Genomic DNA, 21,239 nt, shown 5'->3' with positions numbered 1-21,239 from the left:
AATGTCTGTTTTATAGGTTTCAAGAGAATCTTTGCCCCAAGCTCTAAAATATGTGTACTCTAGTTTTATATGTTTATTATGTCCTTAACTTTTAGGCTGGGAGGGAAAAACACTGCTGAAGAGGATGATATTAATGATGATGATGATGAGGAGGAGGAAGACCAGAGCCAGTTATTGGCTCCTCGTGTGAAGGTGGCGGAGGATGGCTCCATTATTCTTGATGAGGAGAGGTAAGCTATTATGGGATATATTAGAAAGTGGAGTTTACTTTGGTCCTTATTTTATGAATTGATAGTTATAATTTATTAATACCTTCTACACTGGTGCATGACTAAACACCGTGGGTGAAACCAGCTCATGGCTGACACTTGGGGGTAAAAATACTCAAGTGCTGTGTTCTTCTCTTCCACAGATCTGGTTCCATACATATAATCGTAATAGCATTATTAAACGTTCCTTACTTTTTCCATTGAATTTTAGTTTGACCGTGGAAGTGTCCAGAAATAAAGCACCGATTGTTGAAGGGAATGACCCCATCTTTGAACGAGGTTCCACAACAACATATTCTAGTTTTCGGAAGAGCAGTTACTCCAAGCCGTGGTCTGAACAAGGTCCATGTACTAACTGATCCTGCAGCTATCCCCTAGTATTCAGTGCATATAGTTACATCATTTCTGACCTAATGTGGTGTTTGTAATTTTTTTCCCTTAGAAACTGAGATGTTCTTCTTGGCCATCAGTATGGTGGGAACAGACTTTTCAATGATTGGCCAACTTTTCCCTCACAGAGAGAGAATAGAGATTAAGGTGAGTAGCAATTTTCCACTTAATTTATCTCTGCTCCCTGCCAGAAAAGTAGAAGCAGTGGCCATTAGCAGCCCTCCTTATAGAGATGACCCCCAACTCCATAAAACAACTCCATAAAGCTCTTATCCAGGTTTAGAACAAAACTTTTTTTTCACCACCCCTGTCCCCAGGTTGTGTGTGGTTGTGTGTGGTATTACAATACAGCTCAATGGAACTAAGCTGCACAACAACACCAAAATTGAGGACAAGAATGGTGCTTTTCCTGGAAGAAAGCAGCCTTGTGTTTGTAAGCCTGGGCAACCTCTTTAAAATGTTTAAAGGTAATCTGTCAGCTCTTGGTCATGCTGAGAGATCAAGTCAAGGTGGCAGAGCTGAGCTGCAGCGTGCAAACCTCCTTCCTCCCACACCCCTCCTTTTGGTGTCTTTTTGCACTGAACTGTGTACATCAACCAATCAGGACAGGGAGGGTTAGGGAAAAAGCGGGCATGCATCCTGCAGCTCGGCACTGCTTCCTTGACCTCGAAGCGTGATCTAGAGCTGAACGATTCCCTTTAGGAGCCCTATTACACGGAGCAATAATCTGCCAAATCAGGTCGATTCATGTAATAGAGACAACGATCCGCTGATTGATTGTTGTAGTTTTTCTGCAAGTTTATTCAGATGTATGGTAAAGTTGCAGAATCTCTGCAATAAATCTGTGAATGGAATGAATATATCCGGACTCCGCTGCAGTGGAATGCACAGTATTGGATAGCTCTTATGTGTATTGGCTTTGTGGGTTGGTTGAAGTAATGCTGGCTTCTTTATAAATGTGCTGTATTATATTTTATATAATATAATATGTATGTGTATATATATATATGTATATATATATACATATATTTTATGAAGGCAAATTAGTTCTATATTATTATTATTTTCACCTTTTTATAGAACAAATTTAAGAAGGAGGAACGAGTGAATGGATGGAGGATAGACAAGGCTTTTAGTAAGTGATTTTTCTATTATCTGTAATTTTTTTTTATAAATGGTAGCTTGTTGTGTTACTTATATGAAATGAGAACTATTTATATAGAATTGTAAAGTGCTGTGGAATCTGTTGGCGCTATATAAATAAAAAATATTATTAGTATTATTATTATTAGTATTATTATGCTATCCCTGTCACCTTGTCATTTACCAAAACTTTTGACATGCCAAAAGTTGTAATGAGTTGGGGTCTGAGTATTCAGACCCTCACACACCTTTCAGACAAGCTCTCTGCAATCTTCATCCAGTTGCACTAGATTAGCTACAGAGACTGATCAGTCTAGTGCAACCGGAAGGTAAGTGCAGCAAGCCAAGCGTGTCTTCCTGCACGTTCTAATCAGTGAGGGTCTGAACACTCCAACTGATCAAAACAAGTCTCTGTGATGTGTTAACGTCTCCCTGTCATTTAACAAAAGTTTTAACAGGGGTTGCTTTTGAATGCTTTATATAGGTAATGGCAGCACCTGCGGCATGTGCACTAACAACTTGATTCATTTTCAGTCTCTTGCACTCTATTAAAGGGGTACCCAAGTGATAATCTTTTTCTTTCAAATCAACTGATTTCAGAAAGTTATATAGATTGTAATTTACTTCTATTTAAAAATCTTATGTCTCCCAGTACTTATCAGCTGCTGTATGTCCTGCAGGAAGTGGTGTATTCTTTTCAGTCTGACACAGTGCTCTCTGCTGCCACCTCTGTCCATGTCAGGATCTGTCCAGAGCTGGAGAGATTTTCTATGGGGATTTGCTACTACTCTGGACAGTTTCTGACATGGACAGAGGTGGCAGCAGAGAGCCCTGTATCAGACTGAAAATAAAACAGATTCCAGCAGGACATACAGCAGCTAATAAGTGTGGGAAGGCTTCAGATTTTTGAATTGAAGTAAATTACAAATCTATTTAACTTTCCGACACCAGTTGATTTGAAAGAAAACGATTTTCACTAGACAACCCCTTTAATCTTGTATCTTGGCAGGTGTTCTAGTATTATTCAAAGTATTCACTACATTCCTTGGTAGTGCATCCTTGTTCTATAGATGAAACTTTACTTTTTGCAGTTTTTTAGTATTCTGCTTTGTGTATAGGTTATTTGATTCAGTACAAGATAGTTTTGTTGTTCTTGTAAGTTACTTGTGTTCAGAAGTTGGGTACACATAAGCACAATGACCGAAAATATTTATCAGGACATACCAATGGGTATTGTGTGAATAGGACGTCTCCACGTGAAACCATAGTAATTGGGGTGATGCCTGATGTCAGCCTGCTAGCAATTCAGTAAGTGTTGCCTAAAACATGCATGGAAGTGAATAAAGTGCTTATTAGTAATTGTTATGGTGACTATATTGCTGTGTGATAATTTCACCATCCTTTACCAACTAAACTATTTTGTTAACTATTTATCAGGGGAGAAGAAAGACTTTGATTTTGAGTTTTTTGCCCAGCTTCTGGAGAAGGCTCTTGAAGCAGGGAAGAAAAAGAAAAGTACGAGCAAACAGCCAAGAAAAACTAATACCAAGCCACGCAAGAAGCAAAAAGGTATTGGCTTTTTCTCTATAGTTAACTTACATTTCCATTCATCTTAGCAAGTCTTTTTTTGCTTAATAAATGGGAAATGGGATAAATGGGAAAGTTGCACAATCTCTGCAATAAATCTGTGAATGGAATGACTATACCTGGGTCCGCTGCAGTGGAATTATCAGTATTGGATAGCTCTGCTGTGTATTGGCTTTGCAGTTGGCTGAAGTAATGGCGGCTTCTTTATAAATGTGCTGTTATAATTTTATGTTGTTGAGTTGGGCAGATTAGTTATCTAGATTTTTATTTCAGTTTTAAAGGGTATATATTTATGGGGTTGATCATCAGAAACCATCTTCTTTTATATTGGATGTATACTTTTGAGACAGCCAGAGGGAGGGAGTGAAACAGCTAGGACTTTTTCTGCTCACCAGATGGCCTCCTTAAATATACAAATATATTTGATTTGTGTAACTCAGACAAAGCTGCTGCAGAACAAAGCCTTTGTGATGAGGAGTCCATCATATCAGAAGAGGAAGGAGTGGATGCTGGAACAGCCGAGAAGGAGAACAAGAGATCTCTAGATGCTGATAAATGTTCAGGGGTCACTGATCCTGTCCCTGTCAAGAAGAAGAGGGCCAAGAAGAAGAAAGATAGTACAAAGGAGCCAGAAGAGGAAAATCACGAGTCGCAGGATGATGAGATTACACAGAAAACGAAAAAAAAGACTAGTAAAAGTGAGACATGTCAATTACTTAATCTGAAAAATAAAATAATTGGTTTGCTGCGTAAGCCGAATAGACGTACAGGTGTCTGTGCTTTTCTATTCTAGAGATGTTTCCATATTGTTTATTATGGGTCTGCAGTAGGGTCTTATGTAGGGGCCCATTTATAGGAATTACTTGAAACCCATAGTGCCCACTTATAGGTAATTTATTGTGAGAAAAATAGGGATGCACAGAAATTATATCTTCTACTCCTTATTGTAGTAAGAGACTGCACAGCTTATCTTCTTTATTTGTCTTTTAGTATACTGGAATAAGCTAGTGATATTGGGCTGGAGAATAGAAGAGAGAGATGTGTTTAAAGTACTTTGGTTCTGTGAATTTATCAGAACTGTAGTGCACAACCTTGCCTTCTCTAAGTGAACTTGCTTATAACACCTATAGGTAAGACTGCTGGAGGCGATAAAGACAACAGACCTGACCGTCAGTCAGGAGATAGTGATGAAGGTCCTAAGAAGACCCCAGAAAGGAAGACAAGAGTGCAGAAAAATAAACCGAACTACAAAGAACCTGAATTGGAAGATGATGAAAATGATGGTTAATATGCTATATAGTTTTCTAGCAGTATTGGGCAACAGTAACATTTTAAGAGCTTGTGGCAATGTGTATAGGGTGAGCAGGGACAGCGGAGTCATTTTAGGTGGTGCACAGCTGCTTTCTGGGTGTAAGTGCTACTAATCTACACCACATGTCTGTCCCTATGTTATGAAGTCCACAGCAAGGGCAGCAAGATATAGGTGATTGCCTTTAAAAGGAAACTTTTATGTAAAACCCAGTAGTACAGCCTCCTGAATACTGAGATGGTGCTTTGCGGTGACATAACCCTGGCCACACAATGCTGCAGAGTGTTGGATGAATATTCATAAAAAAAGCAGTGGGTGTGTGGGTGGAACGGTGCACTGAGAGCTCTAGTACCACCCTAGTGCACTAAACCTCCTAATTAACATATTAATGAAAATCCCCTTCATTGTCAGCATCCTGTGCTCCCATAGATCATAACAGCAGGTTAAAGAAGTCTTCTAACTTGCTGTTTCCATTTAAAGAGGTTAGTTTTTTGTTTTGTTAGTTTTTTTAAAGCAGTCTGGTTGCTTTAATGGGCTTGCCTGCCCATTCCTCCACCTCTGTTGTTCCAACAGTGCCTGGCTACTCATCGATTTCTGATGACCTTTTGACATGGCCAATTACTGGTTAAGGGCCCTATTCTACTGGACGATTATGGTTCAGATTATTGTTAAATCGTCCAAATCTAAACGATAATCGTTCGGTTGAAATGCAGTTAACGATTAACGACCGAACGAGAAATCGTTGATCGCTTTATAAGACCTGGACCTATTTTTATCGTAAATCATTCACATTGAATAAGACATCATTCGGTCGTTTGCAATAGATACGAACGCAATAGCGAATACATAGCGAAGAAAAATCGTCCGGTGGAATAGGGCCCTAAGGCTGGTTACCATTGTGTTATTGGACAAGCAAGCACATGTCAGTCACCAGCTAGTGGGGTGCAGCAGGTTCAAAGACACCATTAGAGCAACATTGATGGGAAATCGAGGAGATGAATGTCTAATATTTTATTTTCCTGAATAGCCTCTAAGCTGTTGTATGGTCATCTACAGAAGAACCTGGGCACTGTACTAGTGACAGTAATCAAAAACTTAACATGATGCTACTTTACAACATGGTAGATGTATGTCACTAGGCATGTGAGTTAAGATAAACTAATGTCCACTTTTTTCCCTTCTAGCAGACTTTGACATGACAGAAGATTTTGAGGCTGATGATGACCATGAGTCTTGTAAAGCTGGGGAAGCTGAACTCTTATCTCTATCGGTTGCTCCGACATGTGCAGAGGAAACCTCACTACTACTTTTTACTGAAGAGAGTGACTACCAGTCAGGACTTGATGATCTGTCTAGGTATATTGACAATTAATGATTATAATGTTAAAACCGAGGCTATGCCTCTCATAGAAATGTATAGGGTGTTGCTGAGACATTGAGTGCTGTCTTCCTGCTATACCAGCACTGTCAGCTCTTCTTATACCAAGAAACAAATGTGAGGTGTAAATACACCGTAATATTGCTTGACATTAAAACCCCCTATCTCCTTCATCTTAACTCTTAATAATGGTTTTGTTAATGTTCCTGTAGTTATCTAGTCTTTGCTGGATTTTACTGGGTTGGACCTATCACCTCCTGGGAAGCCTTATGAATTAATAGGAGAATAAAATATAAAGCGTGTATTTAAGTAAAGTGAAGCATTTTCCATCTAGAGACCTTTCAAGCAAGTGAGGCTGGGGTTGGCACCAGTGAAGGATCGTTTTTTGACAGCTCTTAGATTTTTTGCTTCTGGTTTCTGAGTCCATTGTTTGGGAAGAGACTGTTAACGCAGTGGAGATCTGTGCTGGTCTTACTTCATGCTGGATGTTATATGAGCAGCAATGTGAGATGTAGGCATCCTTTGTATTAGGGAGCAGTAGGAGAAGAAAGATGCTAGGGTCAGAAGCCCTGTGCTCTTCATTGTATAGTGCTGATATCTGAAACAGCCCAGCTACTATTCACTTCATTGGGAGCTGGGCTGCAGTTATTTGGCACTATTGATGGCTTGTCTTATGGATAGGCCGTCAGTTATATAGCTCCGGATCAAGCAGTTTTGTCATTTGACTTTGAGAAGTTGACAGAAATAGTTGAATTGACTCTTCCTGTTATATTGTAACTTGATAAGACATAGAACAGTTAAATTGACTTTGTTCATCCTGAATTGTGGCCATATCTGAGCACAAGACTCCACTTTGCCATTCGGACACCTTATTGAGTCTGGGCCTCTATATGGTTGGTTTCTTCCAGAAAATAGAATCGCTAGATTTTTATTTTGTGGCCAAAATAAATGTAAAACCAGTTTCCCTGTAATACTGGGGAAAATCATACTTTTCTCAAACATATAATGATCATTTGACTGTAATTAATTGGGTTTCCCTTTAAACAAGTGGCAGAAACCTGATAGAGAACTACATCAAGTATGAAGAAGTTTCCAGAACTTAGAAATTAATGTTTACTAGCCTTAAAATCTAATAATAAATTAAAAATAGTAGTCCTCCTTGCCTTATAGACAACAGCTGCCAGATCTCTGTGGAGATTGAATGGATGCATACCCACATGTGTCCATGGTGCTATATGAGGGTTATCATGAATAGTGTTATAGTAACTTTACAACCTTTTAAGAAAAATTGCCTTTTCTCACTTTTCAGCATGCAGCAGAGCCTAAGTGAGGTCAATGAAGCTGTATCACAAGCCTCAGATGTGTCAGTGGTTGCCCCGAATGGCTTGCTTAGTGAAATTGTACCCATGAATATCACTCAAGAAAGAACAAGCCCTTCTGCTATTGATATGGTAGGTATGCAGTTAATATTTCTTTAACAAATTTCTGACGAAAGCCAATGTAACTGTGTGTGTGTGCGTGTATGTATATGTATATATATATATGTGTGCATGTATATATAAATAATGTGGCCCAGGGTAAGTTTGACTGATACTGTGAATGGTTAGTTGATGACCGCTGGCAGTTGGAGAGTGCCCAGTGTTGCCAGCACACAACATTGGTAGTTGTCCTGCAGTGAAGGAGATAACAGGCTGGTGTGTGCTGTGCATGCTGGGAAAGAGAAGAGGGGCACAGAAGGATCTTGTTTGGAGACCCAGTCAGGGTGTGTGCTCTGAGGTAACAAGAAGCAGGATTCTTTTGTGTGAGAAAGACAGGAATAAACAAGGTGCAGTTGTGTTATGAGGTAAAAACCCTGACAGAGAGTCAGATTTATATGAAAAGCCATAAATAACAGTACAGATCAGGATTTACCTCAGGGAGAGAGACTCCTTTACAGGATAGGACTGGTTGGACTCGGGTACCTGAAACAAACCCTCCCTATGTGAAGAAGTCCGGAATAGTGATGAGCGAGTACTAAAATGCCCGGGTGCTCGTTTCCCGATACTCGAGTGCTCGTTTCAAGTAACGAACCCCATTGAAGTCAATGGGAGATTCGAGCATTTTTGCAGGAGACTCAAGTTCGGTAGAAGGAAGGTCGTGTGAAAACCTGTCAACCTCAGAAATTGATGGAAACACAACGGAAATAGACAGGAAACAGCAGGGGCAGCATGTATGCATGCCTCTGAGGCTGCCTAATGTCACCATTATGCCTAATTCTGTGCAACAACCTGGTTAAAACAGAGGTAGCCATATGGACCACTCAAAAACCCAAAAAAGCCTGACGCAGCATGGCAGTGAGAACACAGGGAACCATTAAAACAGAGGTAGCATATGATGAACCACCCCAAAATTTTGCCTGACACAGCATGGCGGTGAGGACAGAGTGACCAAGGTAGAAGCGGTAGCCAGTGAGTCTTCCAAAAATTATACCAGACACAGCATGGCAGTGAGCACACAGAGGACCATTAAAAGTGAGTGTGGAAGCAAGTGAGCCTCCTAAAAATTAGGCCAGACACTGCATGGCATTAAGCACACAGAGAACCATTAAAAGGGAGTGAGAAAGCAAGTGAGCCCACCCAAAAATTGGAGTGAGTCCAGGGGCTGGGATTTCTAGTGGACACGAACCCAGGTGCTGACAGCTAACTGGCTAGGCCAGCTGTCAGTCACCATCAAGTGTACACCTGTCCCGCTCCTCCGCAGATGTAGTGTAACGTCAGAGCATGGCAGTGAGGACACAGAACCATTAGGAGTGAGGAAGCAATTGAGCCTCCCAATAATTAGGCCAGAAACAGGATGGCGGAAGAAGACTTGGCTGTTGGCTGAGAATTGAAGGAAGAGGAGGTAGAGGAGGAGGAGAGGAGATAACAAGAATCTTCATGTTGAGCTGCTTTCCTCGGGTGGACAGTTGAATTCAGGTAAAATCCAGGCTTTGTTCATTTTTATAAACGTCAGCTTGTCAGCACTGTCAGTTGGCAGGCGGGTGCGCTTATCAGTGATGATGGCACCAGCTGCACTGAAGACCAGCTCTGACGACACTCTAGCGGCAGGGCAGCACAGCACCTCCAAGGCGTAAAGCGCCAGCTTGGGCCACGTATCCAGCTTTGCAACCCAGTAGTTGTAGGTAGCAGAGTGATCGGGAAGGACGTTGGTATGGTCAGCAAGGTACTCCCTCACCATCTTCCTGAAGGCTTCCCCCCTACTCTGTCTAGACTGGGGACGGTTGACATAGTCTTGCTGGGGTACCATGAAACTGTAAAAGACTTTGGAGAGTGTTCCCCTGCCATTTGACAAGCTGCCTGCTCCACCCCTCCTCTCCCCCCGCTCTTTGGCCCACAGAACTACGTCCTCTGGCGCTAGTGGTGTCAGATGGGAAGTACATTTTCAGCTTCTGCACCAGGGCCTGTTGATATTGATTCACTCTCATACTGCGTTCTTCGGCAGGAATGAGAGTGGAAAAGTTCTGTTTGTACCGAGGGTCCAGGAGGGTGAACACCCAGTAATCTGTGTTTATCAAAAAAAAATTTAACCCGAGGGTCACGGGAAAGACAGCCTAACATAAAGTCAGCCATGTACGCCAGGGTCCCAACACGCAAGAACTCCCTCTCCTCACTATCCTCAATTTCCTCCTCCTCCACCAATTCCTCCTCTTCAGGCCACACACGCTCAACAACCAAGGATTGAGCATGGGTACCCTCTTCAGTGGCGGCAGCAGTCTGCTCCTCTTCCTCCTCTTCTTCATCCTCCTCATCCTCTACTTTGTGGTGAGAAACTGACGTCAGGGTGGTCTAGCTGTCTAGCGGCGGCTGTTCTTCACCCGTCTCCTGAGATGGAGGCAAAGTGTCAGACTTCAGTTTTGAAGCAGACACAGCAGCAGGATGGTGATGCTGATGATGGCGGCATCGCCGCCGACCATCTGTGTTGACTCCTCAAAGGGGCCCAGTACCTGACAGATAGCAGACATCCACGTCCCCTCCACATTGTAGATTTAAGGTAGCTGACTGACCTGACTACCGCTTCTTACTGAGGTTGACATCTGCCATTCCACAATGGCTCTGCGTTGCTGGTAAACCCTGGCTACCATCTGGAAGGTGGAATTCCACTTCGTGGGCACGTCGCACAGCAGTCTGTGAGTTGGCATTTGCAAGCGCCTTTGCACTGCCCTAAGGATGGCAGCATCTGTGGTTGACTTGCGGAAATGCGCACAGAAGCGCCGCACCTTGGTGAACAAGTCAGCCAAATTGGGGTAGGTCTTAAGGAACCGCTGCACCACTAGGTTGAACACATGGGCCAGGCATGGTACATGTGTGAGGTTGCAGAGCCGCCACCAGGTTCCGCCCGTTGTCACACACAACCATGCCTGGTTTGAGGCTCCAAGGCGCGAGCCGAAAATATAACTGCGCCATGATGCCCTGCAACAGCTCCTGGGCCGTATGCCTCTTGTCACCTAAGCTCTTCAGTTTCAACATCGCTTGTTGGCGTTTACCTACCGCACTGCTGATGCAGCTAGCGCTACGAAATGGAGGCGACATGCTCGTGGAGGGTAATAGAGAGGAGGAGAAAGAGGTGTACAACTAATGAGAGACCGCGACCGAGCTAGGCCCTGCAATCCTCGGTGTGGACAGCACATGAGCGGAACTAGGGTCAGACCCTGTCCCAGCCTCCACCAACATGACTCAGGGAGATATAGTGTCCCTGCCCGCCAGCACTTGTCCACGTGTTTGATTCGGTGGACCTTGTCGCTGACCGCGTAGTTATCCGACATGTGCTGGTGTAGGACTGGGACGGCACACCGTGAAAAGTAGTGGCGGCTGGGGACAGAGTACCGAGGGACAGCCACCGCCATGAGGTTCCTAAAAGCCTCTGTCTCTACCAGCCGATAGGGCAGCATCTCCAAGCTCAGCAGTTTGCCTATGTGCACATTTAGGGCTTGTTCATGCGGGTGAGTGGCAGTGGATTTGCGCTTCCGTTCAAAGGTCTGCTGCAGGGACAGTTGAACGCTGCGCTTGGACACCTTGCTGGAGGGTGTGGAGCAGAGTGGAGGTGAAGGGGTGCGCTCGTGCCTGGGGCCTGGGCGGGGGGACTGACAGAGCCAGCACGTGACACGGGAAGGAGCAGGGGTGTGACTTAGTCACTGAACGGCCTTGGTTTCACTGAGTGGGGTGTTTAGCACTCATATGCCTGCGCATGCTGGTAGTGGTTAGGGTGGTAGTGGTGGCTCCCCTGCTAATCCTGGCGTGGCACACGTTGCACACTACAGGCCGCCGGTCATCCGCACTTTCTTTAAAAAACCTCCACACTTGGAAACATCTAGCCCTGGCCGTGGGAGTTTGACTCCGTGAAACAGTTACTGATCTACTCGCTCTGCCCCTGCTTCTCCCTCTGCCCACCCCTCTTTCTCTTACAACCGGTCCTGCGGGTGAAGTTGCCTCCCCCTCAGAAGCACGGTCTTCACTTGGCTTATCCACCCAGCTCGGGTCAGTCACCTCGTCCTCATTCACCAGTTCTTCCTCCAATTCCTCACATTCCTCCTCACTTTGAGTTACATCCATGGCAACAACCTCACTGTCTGACAACCGGGTCTCATGGTCATCATCAGACACCTCTTCGAACCCCGCTTGCAAGTCCCCACTCTCATCACCCACTGACTGCGTGAGCTGCATAGTTTGGGCATCGGGACAGATCGACTGCTCCGGTTGCTCTGACTCAGGGAAGGGTCCAGAAAAGAGTTCATGGGAGCATGGTGGTGGATCTGAATCCCTTCTTTACCTGGAGGGGCTAGGCTGTGGGGAAGGAGGCTGAGCTAATAGAGCAAGGGTTCCACTCCCTTGGGTAGCGTGGGTGGACTGCGTGGAAGACTGGATGGTGGATAAGTTACTGGACACATTATCCGCTATCCACGTGATCACCTGTTCACACTGCTGCGGTTTCAATATCAGTCTGGGCAAAGAAGCTAGGGAGTGGACGTCTGCGGTGTGCCACTGCTCCCTCCTCAACAGGTGCTGCTGTGTCACCCTGCCCTGAACCACGGCCTCTGCCAACTGCATTGCTTGGAACACCACGCCCTTGTGCTCGTCCTTCGACCCTTACCCCTGGGGTTCACCCATTTTATGGACACTGCACAGTATGGAACTTATATATGCCTTGCGTATAAAATACAGAAATCAGGAAAAATACTTGTGGTCCCACTAGTTTTGGGGGGCTGTGGGATACAATCCGGTAGTGGCTGCACCTATACACACTCTGTGACACACCCTTTACCCTGTGCAAGCCGTTGTGCACTTAGATAGGCCTTGGGTATGAAATACAGAAAAAAGGAAAAATACTTGTGGTCCCACTAGTTTTGGGGGGCTATGGGATACAATCTGGTAGTGGCTGCACCTATACACACTCTGTGACACCCCCTTATAATGAGCAGTGAAGTTCTATGCAGGTGTACTACACATCCCAGCAATACAATGTAGTACAGCAGCACCACCAGCCACAAAATCAAAAAAGAGTACACTGAGCACTTCTTAGGGGTCTGTGTGCAACACCTAATGTCCCCTTTCTGCCAGCAGCCGATCACCACAGTGTGCTGGTAAAATCGTGGTAGCAGCACTGCAAGTCCCAGCCAGCAGTCTGTAGTAATATTATTAAAAAACTATTTGAAGGCCTTAAATGGGCTGTTTGTTTGTATTGCTAGAATTCCCTGCCTACTGGAACGCTAAATCCTACACTGACACTCTCCCTGACCAGCAGCAGCTTTGTCCCTAATCTCTTTCAGCATACATGTGAGCCGAGCACTGCCGCCTGCGCTTTTTATATGGCAGGGTCATCTGATCTGGCCAACCAATCGCTGCTATCGACATGTATGGGTCACACGTGATCGCAGGATGTACAAAAGGGTTTCCTGCATGTTTATTGGCTGAGAAATAGCGCCCAAACTTACAGGAAACTGATGATGAGATTTTCTCGAGTATCGCGAGATGCTCGTCCGAGTAACGAGTGCCATCGAGTACCTTAATACTCAAACGAGTACCAAGCTCGGACGAGCATGCTCGCTCATCACTAGTCAGGAAGCATTTCAGCATTGTTCTCAGTGATGTTTTATTGATGTTGGAGTTTTACTGTATGGAGAATGTACCAGAATAAAACCTGTTAAACCTCACTACAATGGAGTCTGTGGAGCCTCAGTTGCGAGTGTCAAAACACGGTAATAGCCAGATATCCTTCTCTGTAGAGAAGGAAGCCTGTTGCCAAGGGGTACCTCCCAGTGGGGAGAACACCAAACCACCCTGATACGTAACCCCTTAGGTCCTCACTCTGTTGCGAGCATTGGGACCATAATAGGGAAACACCAGGGTGGCCCCTATATATATAAGGTAGTCTCTAAGACTTACTGCAAATGCTAATTTGCACCCAATGAGTATGGAAGACTATCAAAAATCTCCAGCTGAGGTGGCTGAACTATCCCTGTGCCTTGTACATAAGATCACTGATGACTTTTTATGTCATGTCTGACTGGCAGAAACAGTGATAATGTTTATTCTTCTGCAGCTTGATACATCAGATGAAGCATTAGATACAGAAATTGGGGAACTTGATGAACAGGATTTGGAACCTAAGGATCAGTGAGTCACTGCTCATCATATCTACTCTTTACATTTTGTGTTCTTGAGACCTAATCTACCTTATTTATTCTGACAGACAAAAGACGCCTCAAGGACACCAAGCGCAACCTGCTACAAACTTATCAAGGGCCACTGAGGAGCAGAGTGATGGAAAAGAGCAGGTCCATGACATGGATGTTGAGAAGGTACTTTAAACTGTAATAGGTATAATAAAAATATATGGATGTTTTTTTTTATATTTGATAGCATTGTGTATTGCCTAACATACATTTTGCTTTACTCGATTATTCTGTTGATACAGTTGATTTTTTAATTGTATTTTTAGAGTGATATGAGAATAGCCAATAAAGAAAGCTTGAGCGTGGACCAACAGAAGCAAATGGATGAAGCAGCAACGTAAGTAAAAAAAAAAGAATATGATAAGTGTATGATATAACTTGCATGATACAGACACTTGCCCTGGCATCCATTATTTGCCATATCATCAGAGGACCACATTTTGCCTACAATTTTGGGCCTGTAGGTTGTTCAATCCAGAAGCAGCTTCTGGTATATGTTGTTGTGTCATATACTGATGTTTTATTTGATAACAGAGCGGAGGATTCTTCTCTACATAATGGGGAAAAGGAGTCCTCTATAAAGCCTACATTACCAGGGAGAGGGCGGCTGCAGAGGCCGAAGCCCAATTTGCCAGCAAGAACATCAGCTAGAAGAGAAAATCTTGACATTACTGATTCTAAGGACGTCCCAATGGAAGGAACTGAGAAATTTGCTGATGTGTCTGATGTCTGCACACAGGACAAGAATAAAGACGCTAAAAATGTAAGTGATGTAGTCATGTCAAAAAACAAGTCTAATACCATAAACACTATAATGCTTCCCTTATAATATAATGCAGAAGAAGCAGAAGACTACATCATGTAGTAGCTGCATTGTGTAGGATATCCCCAAAAGGGCAACTTCGTGAAGTAATGCCTTTTTAAATGTTGAAGCGTCACAGCCATTTGTAATAATAAACAATGCAGGCGTTTGGGAAAACCTCTTTGAATTAGTGCACAGGAGAATAAAAGCATTTTCATAAGTTGTGGAAGCACAAATGGATATATGAAAGGTACCATGTGTCTCCTTGCCCTAACAGCTATCTAACAGTGTTAGCAGTTTGAAACCTGATAGGCAGCTGACAGATGCACTTTAAGGCCATGTTCACTCAACGAATGTTTAGCATAAATCACTGCCGTTGTTGTAGTGTGCAACTAGGGCCGTGATTTATGCTAAACATACATTGTATTGGAATGAATGGAATCCCGGCTACACATAGTATACGCTCCGTCCGGGATTCCATTTAGCCACACAAATAGCGCATTGAATAGCGGCCGCAAGGACATGTCAGTTCACACAATGGAGCGTTCTGCTCTGGCCACACGCTCCATTGTCTGCAGCGGTGAATTGGGATGTGGTTTCACTTGGGTGTGTCCGCATCCCATTATAACAGAAATGAGGGTCATCTGGCTGGTACTGCAGTACCAGCCGGCATGATCTTCAGTAACACCGGCCGTTCTGTGACCCGGTGAGGTCACAGAATCGCCGCTGGTATACGCCATGTGAACATGGCCTAAGATTGTATCCGGTCTTAGTCCAAGTATAAATCAGGGCAGATTTCAACAATAAGTGAAACTGAAAGATTTTAATTGTGTTAAGTTTTTTTTTTTTTTAAGCCTAACAGAGAAGCTGAGGTTTCAGCACTAGATAAGTGCAGACAAGACAGCTCCTTTTCTGTTCAAGTTTCTTCCCCTGTTAAGAAAGATGTGGGATCTGAGTCTGACCTGTCACAAACAGAGGAACCCAGCACTGTACAGCAAGACCGTGAAAAAGGAGATGCCAGGTAAGAGTCTGTAGAGACGCTGCATAATAGAATGGTATGGACCTAGATCAGGTGTCGGGTGATACAGCCACTTTGCCTATAGCGTAGGGCTGCTAGTTGGCTTCATCTGCCCGCTGTATGTAATGAGGGTAGTTTAATATAGGAGCCTGTGTCTAATGTAAATCACAGTTATAGTTTATATTGGATTTTACTTTCAACAGTAAAGAGAAACCTTCCCTGCCTATTAGAGGACGTTTGAGACCAAAGCCAAATCTGACCAGGGCTACAGGGAAGAGCAAGTCTTCAGATACAGAGCAAGAAAGTCAATGTTCACAAGGTGTAGGAGTGGTATGTGTATTCATTTTATATGGTTTTGCTTTCTGTTATTTCTAATGAATTGCCTATATAACTTTTGCAAAAACTTGTTGAGACTGAACAGCTGCACAAACAATTACACAAGCATTTGTGCAACCATTTCCTTCCATCATATCTTATGTTTACATGGGGAGTTGTAATGATGACAATAGGTGATATAGCTTGTAGCAGCGGCGCCATGGTCCCCTTGTTCCCCTGTGAATCTGTCTTATAAGAGCCACCCTATTCTAGGGTAGTCACTAGCATGTCATCTTCCCTATGATTATCTTAGACCCAGATGCCATGATTAAGGGCCAAGTTGGCTCGAAACGCGTCGTCAACGTCTTTTAAGAGTTTCTACAATTAACTTGAATTTTACATGAGCTGAAGGAGTCGAGTTTTTTTCTTTAATAGGTGATATATACAGACACATAAAAACCATGAACAGCTGACAAACAAGCAATTGTGTGTTCATTGGCTGACCACAGGGTCTTATACGTGGTGGAACTACTAGGCATATAGATGTGTCTTTTATTGAGGTTAATCTGAATAGCGGTGGGTTGATTCTGTTCACATTCACTGCTTATTAGAATGCTTATATTATGTATAACTTTATATGGCTGCGCATATCTTACTACCTTTTACTTTTATCTCAGGTTTCAGGTCTAAGTGTCAAGCTGCCATCACCTGGCAGAGACCAAGAAGATGAAGCAAAGGAAAGGTAACAATGAAAGCATTCTACTTAACTTGCTGGTATCTACCTATAGTGGACAGACCGCTGAGGATGAAGGTAATTTCCTTACTTTGATCCTCAGTGCTGCTTTTGGGATATTTGTAGGTTATTGCTTATGCTAATGAGGCGTTTTTGAGCACTGGGGGCGGAACTACCACCCTCCATGCCACCGATCTACCCCAGCTGGCCCCCTCATAATGAATATTAGCAGAGAGCTGCCCCAATATTCATTAGGAGGGACGGAGCGGCCAGGGCGAATCGGTGCAATGGGGTCAGGGACTCATTAGCATATAATTTAATCTACAAATATTCTGAAAACAGTTCAGAGGATAAAGGTAAGACTCTTTCCTTCATCCTCTGTGCCTTGTACCCTTTAGGGACATATCAGCAGGCTACACGGTTCTAACCTGCTAAAAGTTTACCCTTTTAAGCTTTAGAATTATATGTAAAGATAAAATAGGCCAACAAATGTTCATATTTGGGTATGCATAGAAAAGAAAAAAAAACGTACAATCTGACTGTGTGTAATGTACGTGTCTAGTCGCACTGGTTTACAGGATCAGTGGCAGAACCCAAACTGACGGCAAAAGTAATTCACCCTCAATAGGAAGCTCCAGCCAGAGAGTGTTCACTACTGACACAGCTGCATTCAGTTGGTGCTCCCTTTAGTTTTTCTCCGCTGTAGCTGCACATAGAAGCAACATTTTACTAGAACGAATAATGTCTTTAGTTACTTTTTACACACCTATACATATCTATTTCTATATAGAAAGGAATCATGTGGCTCTCAAGATGGATGTGAAAAGTCCTCCATAAAACCTGCACCTTTGGCTCGAGGTCGTTTCCAGAGACCAAAACCCAATCTGATGAAGGCGACCTCGAGGAAAGAAGCGTCCGCTGACAAGGAAGAATCTGTTGCACTTAGTTCTGGGCAAACTGAGGGAGACACGGGCAAAGACAGCAGTTCTGGGAAAGTATGTTGCAGCTGTTTTTTGAGTTTGGCTGGTGATTTTTTTTTTTTTTTTTTAAGATGTCTTCTGGTTTTCTGTGCAGGTATAAAAAATTCTAAAGTGCTGGGAATTTTTAGTTGTGGTATATGTTGCAGCTACAATGCATAGTTTTTATTATTTTGAGCATGACATATGTCTCAATGACTGCTGCTGTTTCATCAGTTCTCAAAAGCAAAATAATACAGCAAGGTTATATTGAATTCAGGCTATGCGTGGGACAATGCCATTCCTCATAAATGGGTTTTATTTCACAGATTGTATTTTCTTTTATAGGAAGAAGATGAAGGACCAGTAAATACTGGGCCTGGTTCTTCCCAAGATTCTTGTAAGTCGGAAAATATCTTGCATCCTTCATCCTCATTGGAGCTGACCCAAGACAGCACTGTGAATCATGATAACCTGTAAGCACCTTATTATTTTGTGAATGTGATGATTTTGATTTTACGATTTTTTGCGACGTGTGTGTGTGTGTGTGTGTGTGTGTGTGTGTGTGTTTGTGTGTATATGTGACTATTAAATAAAATTGCATGCTTCTGTCCTTTTTTTATATTTCTAAGGCCTGAAGCATCCCATTTATCAGAAACAAAGAGCGCTAAATCTCCCATTAAACCTGCTCCTCTGGTTCGAGGACGGTTTCAGAAACCAAAGCCAAATCTAGTCAGAGCGTTTGGAAGCAAAGGGGAATTTGAGGAAGTGAAAGAAAGTAAAAGCTTTGAGGCAGCCTCTGATGTTGCTGAGAAAAGAGTGGAGGGAGATCATTTACAGTCATCTTATGTAAGAAATGTAAGTAGGTTTATTGTGAATGAAGCTTCACATGTCCAACAACCACAGTTTGTTTCAATAGTCAGGAGCAAAGTCCAGCTGTGTAAATTGATATGGAAACTCTAGTTATGACCACCACCGTAACATTGATTTATCCCTTGTCTGGAAACATGTATGACAGCAAATTTGTCCATCATGTTACAGCAGGGGAACATTTTTTTTTGCAATTCATTGATTTTTTTTTTCTTACGATTAATTGTATAATTGATTCTAGTCTACAGAACTCTCCAAAGAGAATTCATCAGTAGAACAAGATTGCTCAGAGAAACCAGACTCCACATTACCTCTGGAAGTGAAGCGTAAGAAGTAAGTGTCATACAAAGCAGTAGGTAATTCCATCTCTACATGCTTCTTTATTTACCTGGTCAGGTTATCTAGTCATGGATACCTTTTAGATATGCCTAAAGGGCTTAAGGTCTCCATACACTTTTAAGATCTCTGCCGCCCCATCCTCCCTACACACAGGAACATTAAGCCACAGCGAGAAAGAGCTTTTGCTGCAGCTTCTCTCTCCCTAAACAAAGGGGTCTGCTGTGATTTTCCATCAAGGCTGACCCATTCCCCCACTGACATTATCCATCAGTGGTCGATCAGGAAAGCCCCATACACCTTGGATTGACGGCCTGTGGTAAGCGGCAGGTTTAGCCATCCGTGTATGGGGGACCTTTAGGCAGAGGCACCTGTAATCTTGTGGTCAGCCAGCGTCAGAGGTCGCATACACCTAGTAATAAATGTGTATGTGACTGCACTAACATGTGCCTCAATATGGGTGTATGTTTGTGTCCATATTACCAATGCAATTCCTGGTCCAATCATGGGTCTATTTACCAGAACTGAAAGAACTGATTTACACATGTGTGAATGTGGCTTAACACTGAAATATGTGTGAATGTGGCTTAACACTGAAATATGCTAGAAGGTGAACTTGCATGGCTTTCTCCTCTCATGGAGAGGTTTATGTCAGCATTTTTACTGCATTTGCATTTGAGGAATATGAATGTCATGGGGTGGAAATTTTTCGTTGTGAGGTTTCTGAGTAAAGAGTTTGGTCCTCATCTCTACGTGTTACCAGAAAATATTATTTTTTTTTAATAAGCTTAACAGAGGAACCCAGTACACCACCGAAACCTGTCGCCTTACCTAAAGGCCGATTTCAGAAGCCAAAGCCAAATTTAGGCAATGCAGCAGCCAAGAGGATGGCACCTAAAGAGGAGGCCAGTGTGGAGAGCCCTCTGGAAGCCAAGGACACCACCTTAAATGTATGAAACACTTTGCTAACAAATATTAAATTCTCTATGTGCAGATTTAAAGAGGATGTACCACTAGGTACATCCTCTTTAATCTGAACCGACGGATCGAACGGCGCCGTCACGGGGAAGCCGGCGCCGCGGTCTGTTTTTCGGACCGCTGCCCGGTTCCTGTGCACGGCGCAGTTCTATGCACCGGAACCGGCCGGTGCACAAGCACTTGGAGGTAGGCCGGCCCGCCCCCAGTGGGAAGGAATTCCCTCCCCTGTATGACACGGCTCCATTAGAATGAATGGAGCCACGTCATAGAGGGGAGGGAATTCCCGCCCACTGGGGGCGGCTCGGCCGGCCTCCAGTGCTTGAGCACCGTCCGGTTCCGGTGCATAGAACGGCGCCGTACGGGGGAACCGGGCAGCGGTCCGAAAAACGGACCGCGGCACCGGCTTCCCCGTGAATGCGCTGTTCGATCCGTTGGTTCAGATTAAATAGGATGTACTTGGTGGTACATCCTCTTTAATGTTGATACAAATGTAAGAAATATTCCATGCTCTAGATCTGTGTAAATGTGGAATGCAGCCATTACCCCCAAAAGTGTAGGAATAAATAATTTACTAGGGTTGTGTCTCTTTACCAACAGATAACCGTAAGTGAGGAAGAAACAGCCCCGATGCCTGCAAAAAGTAATAAAGAAAATTCTGTTGCTGAAGAAGACTCTGTCACTTTGGAAATACCGAACAGTGAAGCATCTCACGAGAAGTCCGAAGAGTCTTCACCCAAACAGTATGGCCATATAATGTTAGAGGCTGTGGACAATTTTGAATGGATTTTATTATTGCATTGTACTTATTATTGTGCAATTATTGGTGGCTAAATAAGTTGGATGCAGCCGAGGCTGCCTGGAAAACAGATACAGCAATACAGGCTGTATCCATGTTTTCCAGGACTCCCTAGGGCTGCATTTGACCTCAGACACTGGTAATCAGATGGCGCAAACTCAGGCGGACCTGAGCGTGCTTGAGATTCGCTTATCTTTAGTCGGAGCAATTTTTATAGCAGCATATTTGCACAATGTATAACATGTTACTAATAGCGAATCTTCAGATTGAAAGCCAACAAGAGATGGCCATTTTGTTTTCTAGGGCTGATGAAAAGAAAACTGCTTCTGACGCCGGAGAAAAGACAGTAAAACCAGTATTAACCATGGCCAGATTTCAAAGACCAAAACCAAATTTAAACAGATCTGCTACAAGATCGGTTGTGGCCGCTCCTCTTGTGTCTACTGTGGAGGAAGAAGAGAGAAGAGCTGGTACACAGTCCACTGACAATGTAAGAGCGTGGCTTAAGATGATCAATAGTAGTCCGCACAGTAGAGTAACATGTGGTGCTGGGTACTAATAGCATTAACAGCATTTATACCCCCGTTGTGTGGGACTAATAAAATTCATAGATGTAGAATGCAGAACCAGGAGAGGGATACATGCTGCTTT

At 43.6% G+C, this 21,239-nt stretch overlaps 1 protein-coding gene across 3 annotated transcripts in view; it reads left to right on the top strand.

The window, feature by feature from the left end:
- The window catches only part of BDP1 (BDP1 general transcription factor IIIB subunit), a 48,315-nt gene that overhangs the window by 10,479 nt on the left and 16,597 nt on the right, over nucleotides 1–21,239 (top strand). For 2 of the 3 annotated variants that reach the window (XM_069962830.1, XM_069962827.1), the window contains exons 5-27: nucleotides 96–230; nucleotides 481–611; nucleotides 712–806; nucleotides 1,740–1,794; nucleotides 3,240–3,371; nucleotides 3,830–4,087; nucleotides 4,520–4,672; nucleotides 5,883–6,054; nucleotides 7,386–7,527; nucleotides 13,652–13,725; nucleotides 13,802–13,910; nucleotides 14,051–14,121; nucleotides 14,319–14,547; nucleotides 15,441–15,607; nucleotides 15,808–15,934; nucleotides 16,597–16,661; nucleotides 17,443–17,647; nucleotides 17,957–18,084; nucleotides 18,241–18,466; nucleotides 18,720–18,811; nucleotides 19,602–19,764; nucleotides 20,390–20,532; nucleotides 20,892–21,078. In XM_069962830.1, coding sequence (XP_069818931.1) covers nucleotides 96–230; nucleotides 481–611; nucleotides 712–806; nucleotides 1,740–1,794; nucleotides 3,240–3,371; nucleotides 3,830–4,087; nucleotides 4,520–4,672; nucleotides 5,883–6,054; nucleotides 7,386–7,527; nucleotides 13,652–13,725; nucleotides 13,802–13,910; nucleotides 14,051–14,121; nucleotides 14,319–14,547; nucleotides 15,441–15,607; nucleotides 15,808–15,934; nucleotides 16,597–16,661; nucleotides 17,443–17,647; nucleotides 17,957–18,084; nucleotides 18,241–18,466; nucleotides 18,720–18,811; nucleotides 19,602–19,764; nucleotides 20,390–20,532; nucleotides 20,892–21,078 — 3,259 coding nt within the window. The remainder of the gene's footprint in view (nucleotides 1–95; nucleotides 231–480; nucleotides 612–711; nucleotides 807–1,739; nucleotides 1,795–3,239; nucleotides 3,372–3,829; nucleotides 4,088–4,519; nucleotides 4,673–5,882; nucleotides 6,055–7,385; nucleotides 7,528–13,651; nucleotides 13,726–13,801; nucleotides 13,911–14,050; nucleotides 14,122–14,318; nucleotides 14,548–15,440; nucleotides 15,608–15,807; nucleotides 15,935–16,596; nucleotides 16,662–17,442; nucleotides 17,648–17,956; nucleotides 18,085–18,240; nucleotides 18,467–18,719; nucleotides 18,812–19,601; nucleotides 19,765–20,389; nucleotides 20,533–20,891; nucleotides 21,079–21,239) is intronic. The other variant, XM_069962828.1, reaches the window with a different exon arrangement.

Source organism: Dendropsophus ebraccatus, chromosome 3 (genome assembly GCF_027789765.1).
Source record: "Dendropsophus ebraccatus isolate aDenEbr1 chromosome 3, aDenEbr1.pat, whole genome shotgun sequence".
In the NCBI taxonomy this organism is placed as follows: domain Eukaryota; kingdom Metazoa; phylum Chordata; class Amphibia; order Anura; family Hylidae; genus Dendropsophus; species Dendropsophus ebraccatus.
This window is presented reverse-complemented; position numbering and strand designations above follow the sequence as displayed.